Source organism: Cervus elaphus, chromosome 1 (genome assembly GCF_910594005.1).
Source record: "Cervus elaphus chromosome 1, mCerEla1.1, whole genome shotgun sequence".
In the NCBI taxonomy this organism is placed as follows: Eukaryota; Metazoa; Chordata; class Mammalia; order Artiodactyla; family Cervidae; genus Cervus; species Cervus elaphus.
Window position 1 is genome coordinate 13,555,069 of NC_057815.1, and position 16,564 is coordinate 13,571,632.

General features: G+C 40.9%; 1 protein-coding gene across 3 annotated transcripts in view; it reads left to right on the top strand.

Annotated features, from left to right (window-relative positions):
• Positions 1-16,564, top strand: part of LOC122683791 (poly(A)-specific ribonuclease PARN-like) — a 1,255,676-nt gene that overhangs the window by 1,205,305 nt on the left and 33,807 nt on the right. For all 3 annotated transcript variants that reach the window (XM_043887750.1, XM_043887825.1, XM_043887669.1), the window contains exons 22-26: positions 7,161-7,204; positions 8,352-8,394; positions 9,095-9,170; positions 11,361-11,471; positions 11,805-11,874. In XM_043887750.1, the coding sequence (XP_043743685.1) occupies positions 7,161-7,204; positions 8,352-8,394; positions 9,095-9,170; positions 11,361-11,471; positions 11,805-11,874 (344 nt within the window). The remainder of the gene's footprint in view (positions 1-7,160; positions 7,205-8,351; positions 8,395-9,094; positions 9,171-11,360; positions 11,472-11,804; positions 11,875-16,564) is intronic.

Below are 16,564 nucleotides of genomic sequence, written 5' to 3' on the forward strand. Positions count from 1 at the left end.
ATGTATAGGTCTTTTGTTTCTTTAGGTAGATATACTCCTAAGTATTTTATTCTTTTTGTTGCAATGGTGAATGGTATTGTTTCCTTAATTTCTCTTTCTGTTTTTTCATTGTTAGTATATAGGAATGCAAGGGATTTCTGTGTGTTAATTTTATATCCTGCAACTTTACTATATTCATTGATTAGTTCTAGTAATTTTCTGGTAGAGTCTTTAGGGTTTTCTATGTAGAGGATCATGTCATCTGCAAACAGTGAGAGTTTGACTTCTTCTTTTCCTATCTGGATTCCTTTTACTTCTTTTTCTGCTCTGATTGCTGTGGCCAAAACTTCCAACACTATGTTGAACAGTAGTGGTGACAGTGGGCACCCTTGTCTTGTTCCTGATTTCAGGGGGAATGCTTTCAATTTTTCACCATTGAGGGTGATGCTTGCTGTGGGTTTGTCATATATGGCTTTTATAATGTTGAGGTATGTTCCTTCTATTCCTGCTTTTTGGAGAGTTTTAATCATAAATGAGTGTTGAATTTTGTCAAAGGCTTTCTCTGCATCTATTGAGATAATCATATGGTTTTTATCTTTCAATTTGTTAATGTGGTGTATTACGTTGATTGATTTGCGGATATTGAAGAATCCTTGCATTCCTGGGATAAAGCCCACTTGGTCGTGGTGTATGATTTTTTTAATATGTTGTTGGATTCTGTTTGCTAGAATTTTGTTAAGGATTTTTGCATCTATGTTCATCAGTGATATTGGCCTGTAGTTTTCTTTTTTTGTGGCATCTTTGTCTGGTTTTGGAATTAGGGTGATGGTGGCCTCATAGAATGAGTTTGGAAGTTTACCTTCTTCTGCAATTTTCTGGAAGAGTTTGAGTAAGGTAGGTGTTAGCTCTTCTCTAAATTTTTGGTAGAATTCAGCTGTGAAGCCATCTGGTCCTGGGCTTTTGTTTGCTGGAAGATTTTTGATTACACTTTCGATTTCCTTGCCTGTGATGGGTCTGTTAAGATCTTCTATTTCTTCCTGGTTCAGTTTTGGAAAGTTATACTTTTCTAAGAATTTGTCCATTTCATCCAAGTTGTCCATTTTATTGGCATAGAGCTGCTGGTAGTAGTCTCTTATGATCCTTTGTATTTCAGTGTTGTCTGTTGTGATCTCTCCATTTTCATTTCTAATTTTGTTAATTTGGTTCTTCTCTCTTTGCTTCTTAATGAGTCTTGCTAATGGTTTGTCAATTTTATTTTTTCAAAAAACCAGCTTTTAGCTTTGTTGATTTTTGCTATGGTCTCTTTAGTTTCTTTTGCATTTATTTCTGCCCTGATTTTTAAGATTTCTTTCCTTCTGCTAACCCTGGGGTTCTTCATTTCTTCCTTCTCTAATTGCTTTAGGTGTAGAGTTAGGTTATTTATTTGGCTTTTTTCTTGTTTCTTGATGTAAGCCTGTAATGCTATGAACTTTCCCCTTAGCACTGCTTTTACAGTGTCCCATAGGTTTTGGGTTGTTGTGTTTTCATTTTCATTCATTTCTATACATATTTTGATTTCTTTTTTGATTTCTTCTATGATTTGTTGGTTATTCAGAAGTGTGTTATTTAGCCTCCATGTGTTTGAATTTTTAACAATTTTTTTCCTGTAATTGAGATCTAATCTTACTGCACTGTGGTCAGAAAAGATGACTGGAATGATTTCAATTTTTTTGAATTTTCCAAGACCAGATTTATGGCCCAGGATGTGATCTATTCTGGAGAAGGTTCCGTGTGCACTTGAGAAAAAGGTGAAGTTGATTGTTTTGGGGTGAAATGTCCTATAGATATCAATTAGGTCTAGCTGGTCCATTGTGTCATTTAAAGTTTGTGTTTCCTTGTTAATTTTCTGTGTAGTTGATCTATCCATAGTTGTGAGTGGGGTATTAAAGTCTCCCACTATTATTGTGTTACTATTAATTTCCTCTTTCATACTCGTTAGTGTTTGCCGTACATATTGCGGTGCTCCTATGTTGGGTGCATATATATTTATAATTGTTACATCTTCTTCTTGGATTGATCCTTTGATCATTATGTAGTGTCCTTCTTTGTCTCTTTTCACAGCTTTTATTTGAAAGTCTATTTTATCTGATATGAGTATTGCGACTCCTGCTTTCTTTTGGTCTCCGTTTGCATGAAATATTTTTTTCCAGCCCTTCACTTTCAGTCTGTATGTGTCTCTTGTTTTGAGGTGGGTCTCTTGTAGACAGCATATATAGGGGTCTTGTTTTTGTATCCATCCAGCCAATCTTTGTCTTTTGGTTGGGGCATTCAACCCATTTACATTTAAGGTAATTATTGATAGGTGTGGTCCCATTGCCATTTACTTTGTTGTTTTGGGTTCACGTTTATACAACCTTTCTGCATTTCCTGTCTAGAGAAGATCCTTTAGCATTTGTTGAAGAGCTGGTTTGGTAGTGCTGAATTCTCTCAGCTTTTGCTTATCTGTAAAGCTTTTGAGTTCTCCTTCATATCTGAATGAGATCCTTGCTGGATACAGTAATCTAGGTTGTAGGTTATTCTCTTTCATTACTTTCAGGACGTCCTGCCATTCCCTTCTGGCCTGGAGGGTTTCTATTGATAGATCAGCTGTTATCCTTATGGGAATCCCTTTGTGTGTTATTTGTTGTTTTTCCCTTGCTGCTTTTAATATTTGTTCTTTGTGTTTGATCTTTGTTAGTTTGATTAATATGTGTCTTGGGGTGTTTCGCCTTGGGTTTATCCTGTTTGGAACTCTCTGGGTTTCTTGGACTTGGGTGGCTATTTCCTTCCCCATTTTAGGGAAGTTTTCAGCTATTATCTCCTCGAGTATTTTCTCATGGCCTTTCTTTTTGTCTTCTTCTTCTGGAACTCCTATGATTCGAATGTTGGGGCGTTTCACATTGTCCCAGAGGTCCCTGAGGTTGTCCTCATTTCTTTTGATCCTTTTTTCTTTTTTCCTCTCTGCTTCATTTATTTCCACCATTTTATCTTCTATCTCACTTATCCTATCTTCTGCCTCCGTTATTCTACTCTTGGTTCCCTCCAAAGTGTTTTTGATCTCATTCATTGCATTATTCATTTTTAATTGACTCTTTTTTATTTCTTCTAGGTCTTTATTAAACAATTCTTGTATCTTTTCAATCTTTGTTTCCAAGCTATTTATCTGTAACTCCATTTTGTTTTCAAGATTTTGGATCATTTTTATTATCATTATTCTAAATTCTTTTTCAGGTAGATTCCCTATCTCCTCCTCTTTTGTTTGACTTGGTGGGCATTTTTCTTGTTCCTTTACCTGTTGGGTATTTCTTTGCCTTTTCATCTTGTTTAGATTGCTGTGTCTGGAGTGGACTTTCTGTATTCTGGAGGTCTGTGGTTCCTTTTTATTGTGGAGGATTTACCCAGTGGGTGGGGTTGGACGTTTGGCTTGTCAAGGTTTCCTGGTTAGGGAAGCTTGCGTCAGTGTACTGGTGCGTGGAACTTGATTTCTTCTCTTTGGAGAGCAATGGAGTGCCCAGTAATGAGTTTTGAGTTGGGTCTATGTGTTAGGTGTGACCTTGGGTAGCCTGTATGTTGACATTCAGGGCTATGTTCCTGTGTTGCTGGAGAATTTGCGTGGTATGTCTTGCTCTAAAACTTATTGGCTCTTGGGTGGTGGTTGGTTTCAGTGTAGGTATGGAGGCTTTTGGACGGTCACTTATCACTTAAAGTTCCATGTAGTCAGGAGTTTTCTGGTGTTCTCAGGTTTTGGGCTTAAGTTTCCTGCCTCTGGATTTCAGTTTTATTCTTCCTGTAGTCTCAGGACTTCTCCAACTATACAGCTCTGATAATTAAACTTCTAGGTTAATGGCGAAAAGATTCTCCCCCGTTAGGGACACCCAGAGAGGTTCACAGAGTTACATGAACAGGAGAAAAGGGAGGAGGGAGATAGAGATGAGTAGGAGGAGAAAAGGGGGGACTCAAGAGGAGAGAGACAGATCTACGCAGCTGTCTGTTCCCAGAGTGTTCTCGTATCTCAGACACCTACAAGGATTCACAGAATTGGATGGGGAAGAGAAGGGGAAAAGAGGAAATAGAGGTGTTCTGAGGTAGAAAACAGAGAGTCAAGATTGGGAGGGAATAATCTTCGGTTTAAAGATAGGGCTTCTCTTTTTTTTTTTTTTTTTAAGGTTATAGTGTAGTGAAGATGAAAATGAAGAGTAGTAGAGGAGTACTAGAGGACTTTAAAAGAAATAAGAGAAAAAGAAAAATAGAAAATAGAAGAGAAAAAGGAAAAAAAAAAAAAAAAAAAAAAAAAAAAAAAAAAAAAAAAAAAAAAAAAAAAAAAAAAAAAAAAAAAGAAAGAAAAAAAAATTTTTTTTTTCCCCTAATTAAAAAAATCGTAAAAATCTATGAAAATGAAAGTTAAGGAGTAATGGGGGAGTAATAGGGAATTTTAAAGGAAAATAAAAGAGAAAAAATAAAAAAGAAAAATATAAAAAGAAAAAAAAATTTTTTTTTTTTCCTTACTTAGAAAAAATAGAAAAATAAAAAAAAAAAGTAAAAATATGTCTAGGAATTTCTCTGGAGCTGTTGCGGTCAGTGTGGGTTCGGCTCAGTTTCAGATAGCTCCTCGTTCCAGCTTGCACTTCTCGATATCTACAGGGCCCTTCCGGTGAAGTCGGTGTTTTCTTCAGGGATTTTAATCTGTTGCACCAGTCCCTTCTGAAGCGGTTCCCTTTGTTTATTTGGCTTCTGTTTGCCGGTCTCTTCAGAGGCTCATTTCCGCCCTGACACAGGCGGCCGGAGGCGGACTCTTATTCAGGTAGCTAGTTCCATTGCGCTGCTGGGAGGGGCTGACGCTGCGGGGCGGGGCTGGCGCTGCGGGGCGGGGCTGACGCTGCGGGGAGGGGCTGGCCCTGCGGGGGCAGGGCTGACGCTGCGGGGAGGGGCTGGCCCTGCGGGGGCGGGCTGGCGCTGCCGGAAGGGGCTGACGCTGCTTTCTCCGTCTGCGCTGCTCAGGCTCCCGGCTGTTCTATATGGAGCGCGCCCCGCGCTGCGCGAGGTTCCAGCCCTCGGGTGTTACACAAAAGCGCGGAAGGAAAAGCTGCGCCTGCTCTCTGTGCCTTCCCCGTCAGAGCGGTCCAGGCAGCCAGGGGCTTGGTGGGCGCGCTATCCCCAGGTGTGGCGCACCCACTCCCTTCCGCGGACCCAGTCTCAGTTTCCGCTGGCGCCAGGTGGGTGCGCGCGCCTTCCGCCCTCCGCGTCCCCAGCCCCAGTCCCCGCCCCGCGCCGGTCGGGTGCCTGCGCCCTGTGTCTCGCCGCGACCTTCCCCTCCCCCCTGCCTCCTGCCTCCGGCGGGGCTGGGCCGGTCCGCAGCCTGCGAGCTCTTCTCGGGACTTTCCCCGTCCCTTTGTTCTGCGAACGGCCGGCAGTGTGTTCCGGCCGGTCAATTTTCTCTCTCTCCTTTGGTCTCCCACAGTTCAAGTTGGCACCTCACAGAAGCTCCCCCCGATTGTCCTCAGGGCACTCAGGCCCGGACCCTAGCCCAAGCAAGGCCGCCTAAGACTCCCTTCCCGGGACGGGTCTCCGTCCTTAGCTCTTTTGTCTCACATTTTATCTTTTATATTTTGTCCTACCTCCTTTCGAAGACAATGGTCTGCTTTTCTGGGCGCCTGATGACCTCAGCTAGCGATCAGAAGTTGTTTTGTGAAGTTTGCTCTGCATTCGGTTATTCTTTTGATGAATTTGTAGGAGAGAAAGTGGTCTCCCAGTCCTACTCCTCCGCCATCTTGGCTCCTCCCCCCGGTAAGTGGTTTTATCCCTTGCTTTATTACTAAGGCCCGAGTATGTTATATAACTTCTTTGTGTTCTGTCATTGTCAGAAGGAGAAAATGGTTTTCTTCCATCCACCTTTGGAAGAAGTGATGACAGGAAAGGAACAAGCCTAATTAAAATGATAGAACTTTTACATACACTGTTAGCAATGTTGTATTTAAAAGTGCAGTAAAGAATCTATATTTGGGGGCAGGTTTTTAGGGGAAGAGTCTTTTCTTAAAAGTCTTGCTACTTCATTCAGCATGACCTTTTAGAAGGCATTGGTCTACCTTGCTATATGCTGACCCTGGAACTGGCCATAATTCTAATTTTTTTCTTGCTTGTGAGACTTTCTAAACTGAGAGATTACACTCTTTATTGTCTTTTTGTTTGACTTAGCACTGAAACCGCTTATTCGTGTATTGTTCATTAATTTAACGATAGCCATTGAAAAGCTGGTAAATACTTCAAGCTAGCTAAATACAGACTGTATTTACAGGCTCGAAAAGCTAATGGGAAATGGCAGTTTCCTGTGAAGCATGAATAACGCTGAAGAGAACTGTAGTCACAGTGGGTCAGGAGTATGAGTAGGCAGTGCAGTATGGCAATTATGTATATAAATAAGTTAATTCAAAATGAGAGCAATCTCATTCCAGCTCTAGACTTCCTGATCAAATAAACTTGGGAAATGAATTGCCTAATTTAGGCATTTGCTATTGGTGCCACTTAAGCAATTTTCCAAGTAGTTAAAGTAAGAATCATGTGTATTGGAAAGTCTCTGTTTTAGTGGCCATTTTAACCAATATTTCAGTGGTGTTTCCATTAAAAGTATGATCCAATTTACAGTATGTCCATTTCCTGCATGAACCACTTTATTTTTTTAAGAATTTTATTGAAGTACAGTTGATTTGTAGTGTGTTCATTTCTGCTGTACAGCGAAGTGACTCAGTTAAACATAAATATTCCTTTTCACATTCTTGTCCATTATGCTTTATCACAAGATACTGTGAACCATTTTATTTAAATAACTCTACATGTCTCACTTTACGGTGAGTTGTGTAAGAGAAGTATTACTGATAGTTTTCTACATATAATAGAAACCCTTTTCCCGAACTCTTCTGTTTCAGCCATAAAATGCTCACATATCTATTTTGTTTATGCAGAATTTTAGTATCAGGTCATATGATTCCCAATCAGTGAGGAATTGCCCAAATTTTTAGATATTAGTGAGAAATGGGCCTGACAGTTTAGCTTCAGGGGCCTGTGTTGGTATCATGGTTTGAGAAGAGAACCATGGGACTTGAAATATTTGTTTTAAATATTGCAAATATACCAGTAAAATCATAACAGGTCACGTTCTTGTTTTTTAGGACTTAAATGAATTTAAGGAGGTGACAACATGTGTTTTCCCCAGGTAAGCTTTCCTTGAGGATTTGCCTTTGGTTTAAAACAGCCATCTGGGCATCCATAATTACACAAAGGTATACAGTAATTTATTAAAACCATTAGATCATGGTCACAATTCAGTTTTCATAAGCTGGAAAATGGCGTAATAGCTCCACCTTGCTGATGGTTTGCTTTTACAAATGTTGATGATGTTTGTTGTTAAAATGTAAAAATCAGAATTTGACCCAAGGATGAAAATGGACAGCAGCTGCTTTTTTTCTCATCCTGCCTCCCACTGTCTGAGGGACCTGTGAGGTCTGCTTGAGTTGGCGCTTACCTGCCTTGTCTGTTGGGTGAACCTTGTCACAGTGAAGCATCCAGTTGAGGGTATTCAGTTGAGTATTGAAGACGGTTGAATATATAGTTGGATAGAGTTGGATATGTTGAGAGTAGTATTCTGTCATCGGTCAAAAACTGTCTGGCTAGAGAACTCCTTTTTCTCAACTTTGTCAGTGCCTTAGCCTGTTGGTGTTGTCCATGGTTAGTATGGTGTGTTCTGATAGATCCCACGTCAGCCGCATGGAGCCCTCAGAGCAAGAGTCTGTATCCGAGGACCTGTCTGCAGAGGACTTGGAGCAGTTGCTCTTTCAGCCAGACTGTTTCTGCCCAATTATCTGCAGTTACTCATATTTATGTGAGAGGAAATAGTATTTTCATACGAGTGTGTGTGTGTGTGTCTCTTTTTTTTCTATTGCAATCTCTGAAGCAGAGTAGTGAGAAATAACAGTTGTGTGAGACTGCAAATGCAGGTTTTGACCCTCTAGGATACTATATGGTACAGATCTGGATAGTGGTAGGAGAGGATGAGAGCTTGGGAGCATCAGCCCTGCAGCAGTGTTTGAGCCACGTGCAAACACATGAGGATGTTTGACTTACCCCGATGTCAGTGTGAGCCCGCGCCCTCTGGAACTTCTGTTCCAGAAGTGGCTGTGGGCTTCCCCGCAGCCTTGTGATGAAGTGCCCGGATGAGGGGACCTCATCCACAGTCCGACGTGGTGGAGATGCAGATGACTGATGTGCCTAATGCCCCCGTCCAGTATTACTCATTGGAGTAAAGTACATTTTGAACATTGCTGTCCATTGTTTACCTTTTAAAAAAATTCTTCTGTTTTTAGGCTCTTGGATACAAAATTGATGGCCAGCACACAACCTTTTAAGGTATTTTAAAAATCAGAATTATTATTGATAAATTACAGTTTGAAATTTTCCAGATTGCTGCTTACAGCTTTAGAATTCTGGTCAATTAATGAATGTCATTTTCCAATACACCTTCCCCTTAACCACCTTTTGTTCTCTGAAAAAACAAAAAAGATAAAAAAGAAATTGAGGAAAAGACTAGAAATAAATACATCAAATGTCAATAGCAGTTGTCTTTGGGTAGTGGAATTGTGAGGGTTTTTTCCTTCTGAATGTAAATTTTTAATGTTAAAACATATAATGAATTTTTGAATAGATTACAGATGCATACACTCTTTCCTTTTCCTTATTTTACATATTTTGGGTATATAGTCTAATCAAGAGAATTCAGGTAAAAATATAATCATTTGCTTCTTTCTGAAGTGACTTTATATGGCTGAGTGAAATGAATGCCAGAACAGTATAGCTTTCTGGCCAAAGGTCTGTAGATACTTAACACATCTATAAAAACTTTTCATGTGGCTGTACTTTCCATATGGTGGAAATTAAACTTGTGGTTTCTCTCTTATATTGAGAAGAAGGACTCCTGTGTTTCTTTAAAGAACACAAGGGGGCAGTACTAGGTACTTTTTTTTTTTTTTTGGTCCTGATTGTTCATGAATCTCTAGTAAATGTTGCTCTGAGACGATGACAGCTCCTCCCTGTGTTTCCTGGTTTGCAGGATATCATTAACAACACATCCCTTGCAGAATTGGAAAAGCGGTTAAAAGAGACACCTTTCAACCCTCCTAAAGTTGGTAAGAATATAAATGATCGTAGAAAGCTCCACACTCTCAATGATAATTATGGATGTCTATTATGGAAGAAAGGTAAAACTATTCTAGAAACTAAATAAATTGTACATTTATAAATTTTGGCTGAATTAACTTGCTCATACCCTTGGTTGAGTTGCTGTTTTCTAAATAAAGATGGTCTTCTAATCCTAACTCTACCTTGCACGGGTAGGATTGGGTAGCCTGTTTATTAAGAAGTTTAGCAATGGCATCTTCAGGACTTTTTGTTTCTTAATCTTGGAATTGTCCCCAGACTTTATGGGTCTTCCTTTTGGTTTAAGCGAAGACAAAGAGCTGGTGATTAATTGTCAGGGGTAGAGTGAAAATATACTTTTTGTCTCAGAAAAGCCCAAGAACTGGGTTTAGAGATGAGGAAGGAGGGGGCTTCACCTCTGCCTCCTTCAGAGGTAGCTTAGGCACTGGACAGCAGTGGTGAGGAAAACCAGAGAAGGGAGGGACGTTTCTCCGGGGTGGAAATGTTTGCCCTATCTGGCCATGGTTCCACCCATGTGTTTTGGTGAAACTTCCAGGTGTTAGTTACTTCCTTGGTTCCTGTTGATCTTAGTCATGCTGCTGGTATTGTAATTAACATCCCATTAGATGTAGCCTGCAGCTTCCTGAGAAATTGATAACAGGGCTAATGGCTCAGAAATTGACAATGGAAGGTCCTAAAGCAGCCAGGAATACAGTTATTTGCTTCCCTTTCTGGAATAGTCCAAAAAAGGAATTAAGAAAAGGGTGGGGGGAGAAAACCTAGACCTTTCCTCCAATAATATAATGGGCAGTATAATGGAAATAATTGATTTTGGAAATAAGTGTCTCAGCTGGTAGTAGAATAGAGGCCATGACTTAGTTGGCTATCACATTAAAAGAGTTTTTTTTTTAAGCTTAAAATCTAATATTCGATACTTACTGAGGTTAAAGAATTCTTGCTTAAAGAGCATTGTATTGATATAAAAACAATTATAGCTTTTTCATTGTTAATTTCCACTCATGCTTTTGATTCTGTTGTAACATTTTTGATACTCACTTACAAAATGGTTCTAGGAAATAACTATTTATGAATTACCGTTTTATCCCGTTATTTCTACATAATATTCCAGTAAGGAGAGTTTAGTCTAAAGCAGGTTCAGCAAACCTCATTCTCTCAGCATCTGTGAATATCATTGTGACCAGAGAGGCATGTCATAAAACTGTCTCTCCCATGAAGATGTGCCGTGTTTGCACGGGCAGCATTACAGCAAATTCTGATCTGTTTTTGGACTTGGTTGTGCTTTCCATCTTTGTATCTGTGAGCTCGGAGACATAGTGAAGGACACTATTGACTTGAACTGCCAACCTTGATGGGAATCTTTGGCTTTTGGGGAGGGTGAGCTGGAGTATTGTCAGATAACAATTACAGAGTGTTTACCATGTACCAAACGTGGCATGAGAGCTTTACTTAAGTGAGCTCATTTGATCCTCACAAAAGCCTCACAAGGGGGCTCTGATTGTCATTGCCCTTCTACCATGGTAGAGGCCCGGAGGGGGCAACGTGTCCCAAGATCACACAGCAGCTAAGTGATAGAGCAGAGATTCAAACTCAGACGGTGGACACTGGGGGCCATGCTCTTAGCCATTGCTGTGAGGTCCCCAACCTCCAGGATCTAATGCCTGATGACCTGGGGTGGTGCTGATTTAATAATAATAGAAATAAAGTGCACAATAAATGTAACATGCCTGAATCATCCCCAAACCACCTTCACCCCCATGGAAAATTTGTCTTTCACAAAACTGGTCCCTGGTGCCAAAAAGATTGGGGACAACTGCTCTGAAATACCCCTTGCGTCCCAATCAGAGGAGGAGTCATGGTCACAAGAGTGAGTTATGCATGGTTGTAAATAGCATCCAACAGCATGCAGTTGGGAGGCCTAGGGCTGAGTCTTTGATAATGTAACCAAGACACTTCTCTAGTCCAGACCAAAGCCCTCATTTTCAGTGACTCTGTTATCTCAAGGTCTTGTGTGGAGAGAATTAAGAAGGAGATAGCTTTCTTTCTGCTTATTTAGGGTGTTTCTGCCGCACAGACATCTGGGTTTGGCAGGGCAGCATGCTTACCAGTCTTCATGATTTGTGATGACCTTGGGAAGACTGTGTTTTCTTTTTTCTCTTTAGAAAGTGCAGAAGGCTTTCCGAGTTATGACACGGCTTCTGAGCAGCTCCACGAGGCCGGCTATGATGCTTATATTACAGGACTGTGTTTCATCTCCATGGCCAACTACCTAGGTACACGCTGTACCTGCCTCTGTCAACACACCATGGTCCGGAGGGGACTCTTCCCTGTCTACCCTTTCCCTGGGATCCACTCAACCAATAGAAAGTGGGAGGGTTTTGAGGGAGGAGGGGGAGGGGGCTGGGTGGGGGTTGGGGAGTGCACAGGAGGAACCATCAAATGCTTACCTGGGGTTGTGGTACTCGGTCCACATGAGCACTTATTTTACCCTTGCGGAACCGTACTATTGATTTCAAGATATTTTTTTCCTTTTTTTTTTCCAAGATATTTTTTTCAGGCTTTGTCTCCTTGACTGTTTGTGATACTCTGTTTCTTTTCTTCATTAGGTTCTTTTCTTAGTCCTCCAAAGAGTCATGTATCTGCCAGATCAAAACTCATCGAACCTTTTTTTAACAAGTAAGTAATCAGAGTCCCAGGGCCCCAGCCTCCTCTCTTGGTGGAAAAGCCCAGTATCTGGGATGTTGGTGAGGGGTGACTGGGAGCTCTTGGGCATTTTTAGATAAGATATTCCTCATCTCTGGTGACTCAGATGTTTTTTGAAAAATAGAAGTTGACCTTTTCAAAAAGAATGTATTCAATATATTGGCTAAAAAAAATTAGAAAACATTATGAAAGGTAGCACATCTCTTCCAAGACAAAGGACTGACGGCTTCAGAGTTTAAATGTCCCACGAGGGAGACTCTGTGTATGTGTCTGTGTACACAGTCAGACCTATCTAACCCCAACAGGCTTTACAAGTGAGATTATTCTTCATGCTTACATTATTACCTAACTAAATAACGTCCTTTCTGTGAAGATGTTGGTTACACAAATGACTTCTGAGATAACCTGTGGAGCAGTTTTGATGGTCATTGCATCCCAAACCCTCATCTGAATGGATCCGGTGAAGTTGCACCTTCACCGTCGGAGGAAGTCAGTGTGATTGTAGGGAAACGTCTGCTTTCAGAGCATTTCCAAAGAATCTCTAGATTGTCACTTCAAAGCGAGGCTGGCGCTTTCTTGGCACAGTTGAGACTAAAGTTGTGAATGTGATCATCAAGCTGGCCACAGCCTGGCTTGGTGCCAGGGCCCCAGGCCTTCGTCTCTACCCCGGCTCTCTCCGCAGGGCTGGTTCTGGGAGGCTTAGGTGAGCCAGACAGAAGTGGGCAGCCCACATCACTCACCATTTCTGAGAGAGCCATTTCAGGGTCGGCTTGGTGACGTCATTTCCTTATATTGTATGCGGCATTTTACATGTCTATTAGTGCTTTCCCAAGTAAGAATGCCGTCTCCTCCGGAGTTTATAAATTCTGGTATCACAGTGCTTGTTCATAGGTGCCATGCTGCAGAGTCAGAAGTTAATTCCAAACATCTGGATTCCTACAGGTTTGGAATTTTTGTAGTCTGAGTTAGTGAATTCTGTCATCCTGTGGCTTCTTCCTTTTTAAATCTTTGTTCTTTTCTGTGGAAGTTCAGAGGTAGATGTGTTTGATTTTTCAAAAACATCTTTCACTTCAAAAAAAGTCTTTCAAAGAGGATTGGGTAACAATGTAGTATATATTGAAAATTAAGTTGAATTTTTCTGCATGGAAAAGTAGTTCTGCCACCAGTTAAGTTCTTGCTATCTATCCAGTTCACAGTGGGATTTTCTAGCCCCTTAACTCTAAATTGGGGGCAGTGTTTATCTTTGTAAATCTTAGGCCCGCTTATGGCATCAACCGTGGAACCTGTGAGTGACACTAAATACATTTGGATTGTGGCCTTTCTGGCATTTTTATGCATGTGATGTTAAGTTTGTCATTCAGCAGTATTTTGCAACTGGGGAGATGTTTACTTCCATTTAAATATTTAAAACAACAATCCTGCTTCTGCACTAAAATCAGCTCCTAATAAAGTCAGGTGATGGTTGCAAATGGGGGTAGATAGAGGATGTCTCTTAATATCTGTGTGGCCAAAATGAAGAGCAGTCAAAGTAGGCTTTGGTTTATAAGTTTTAAGTGAAGTGAAAGTTGCTTAGTCATGTCTGACTCTTTGCAACCTCGTGGACTGTAAAGTCCATGGAATTCTCCAGACCAGAATACTGTAGTGGGTAGATGTTCCCTTCTCCAGGGGATCTTCCCAACCCAAGGATCGAACCCAGGTCTCCTGCATTGCAGGAGGATTCTTTACCAGCTGAGCCACAAGGGAAGCCCTTTAAAAGTTTAAATAAGACTTTATATATTTCTAGATCAATTATGGGCAAAGATATTACTCAGAAGAACTGGGCAGTAAACACATAACTTAACTTTAAAATGGGACTGGTGTCCATTCAGATTATTTTTTTGCTAAAACCTAGATGCATACCAAAAATAGTTGAGATTTAGGAATCTTCCTGTGATATTGCACTGAAAATTCTTGCCCAATTTGATTTTTTTCTCTATTTTTCCCTATCTGTGAAGGAAGAATTGTTTCTTTATCTTTGAAGGGAAAAAGATCCTAGCAGGATTTAAAGTGCAAAATAAGGACTATTTTTATTCTATATTGGACTAGCTTGGTTAAGTATAGCCACCCATTCTGAACCTGTTAAGAAAGTGGGAAAAGCAGTTGCTTTTGATGTTGTGAGTGGACGCATGTTCAGTTGCTCAGACGTGTCCAACTCTCTGTGACCCCTTCGACTGTAGCCCACCAGGCTTCTCTGGCCATAAGATTTCCCAGGCAAGAATACTAGAGTGGGATTCCATTTTCTCCTCCAGTGGTTCTTCCCGACCCAGGGATCAAACACGCATCTCCTGCATCAGCATGTACATTCTTTACCACTGCACCACCTAGGAAACCAATATTGACCTCATTCTTACTTAAAGGCAGGTTTCATTTATGATATTAAACCTTGATTTTGTTACTTTTCTTCAAAATTGCTCTTGTAAAAAGCTGTGCAACAATTGCTATCAGTGTTATCTCAAGCAGTTGATTTTAGAAGAATCTAAATCTTTCTGAGGGTTTATTTGTTTTTGTTGTTATTCAGTCACTAAGTCGTGTTGGACTGTTTGCAACCCCATGGAGCACAGCATGCCTCGCTTTCCTGTCGTTACCTCCCAGGGTTTACTCAGACTCATGTCCACTGAATCAGTGATGCCATCCAACCATCTCATCCTCTGTCACACTCTTCCTCCTGTCTTCAGTCTTTCCTAGCATCAGTCTTTTCCAATGAGTCGGCTCTTTGCATTAAGTGGCCAAAGTATTGGAGCTTCAGCTTTAGTTTCAGTCCTTCCAGTGAGTATTCAGGGTTGATTTCTTTAGGGATGACTGGTTTGATCTCCTTGCTATCCAAGGGACTCTCAAGAGTCTTCTCCAGCACTGCAGTTTGAAAGCATCAATTCTTTGGCGCTCAGCCTTCTTTTTGGCACCTGGCTTTTCTCAATGTAAGCTTAACCAAACACACATATCCCTAATAAGAATTTGGGTGGACATGAGATGACTTACACGTGTAAATAATATTTTGCTTTGCTCTCACAAGGTTTATGTTTAAAAAGTAGACCTTGAGTGGAGATAAACCCAGCCTATTTCTGCATTATTTTAAATTAGCATCTGACTGTGTTAGGTGTGCCTTTTGGGGAAGCTTTACCGAGTCAGCTGTTGAGAAGATCCCAAGACAGTTGGTGCTTGAGCAGATTGCAGAGATGGAGTGTAGTACAGGGCACTTTCTAAGCCCGATTTGTCCAGGGAAATGTCCCGGCAGGACTTTGCAGGGTACCATTTGTCTCTTTCCTTTCCTGGGCTCCTTGTGTGTTTCTCCCTTCTTTTTTGGACTCAGAATGAAAGTCCTAAGATTGCTGAACGATGGAAATCGGGATGAGACCACTGCTAATGACAGGCTGTGTGCAGCGTGCTCTTCCTCTATGTTGCAGGCTCTCTGCTCAGGAAATGGTTTACCTTCTTTTATGACCTTGGTCAGTTTTCATCAATGCATAGAAAACCAGACTTAGAGAAGATCCTTTGGTCAAATCCTTTTAGGCCCGGAAGGAGCTAAAAATACTTTCTGCTTATACTTTTTATTGCACGACAGAAAGCGCATAATCAGACTTCAGTGTTATGTTTTATTAACAGCCATCTGTTTCTGCAAGACACCTTGAGCGCTCTTGTATTAATAGATAACCTTTTATGAAGGGTTTTGGGGAAAGGTTATTTTCGATTTTTCTCAGTTCTTAGAAGGAGGAAGGAAATGAACATGTATCTTATTTTGGCCAGTCTCTAAGTAGTGGGATTAAAAAGGAAGAGGTGCCTGCACTCTACTGTAAAGGACAGCTGCGTCATGCTTGGCACAAGTGTTCTGATTTTTTTTTAATTTTCTTTTAGAAGTCTCTTGAATTTGTTACAGTATTGCTTCTGTTGTTTATGTTCTGGCTTCTTGGTGATGAGGCATGTGGGATCTTAGCCCTGGACCAGGGATCGAACTCACACCGCCTGCTTCAAAAGGCAGATTCTTAACCACTGGACCACCAGGGAAGTCCCACAGCATTCTGAATTTCAACGGGAGTCTTCCTAGGATGACAGGGCCATGTGTTCCATCTAAGCTGAAGATAAGACAATTCATTTCCTCCTCTGTAAAAACAGGACTGGAACTACCCCCCTCCCATGTAAGTTATAGAAGTCACATGAGATGCTAAAGGACTTTGATAGTTCCTCAGACTTAGTAGGTGGCCAGGGTCTATTATTTTCCTTTCCTGAAGTACAAGAGAATTTGACATGCTGGGAAATTCAAAACAGTAGATATGGTAGCAGCATGTGTTTTTGTTTTAAGTTTCATGATAGAGAAGAAAATGGATTGAAGTGCTGATTTAAAACTGGAGCAAATGTGAGGCATCCACTTTCCCTGTACTCACCTTTTAGTGTTTGCTTAGGAAAAATCAGAGGACAATGAAGTCTGTCAGATTGGTACATAATAGAAGCAAGATTGCTTTGATTTGAAGCATTTTAGAAAGTTTTGTTATGCAGATGAATCCAGCAATTTATGGAAGGTTGTATAGCTACACAACACAATGATAAGTGGCGAGTAGGAGGAATGATTACGGCGCCTGAGATAAAGCACACTGATGTCATCTCCCTTTTCCTCCATGGAGAGCAGTCATGT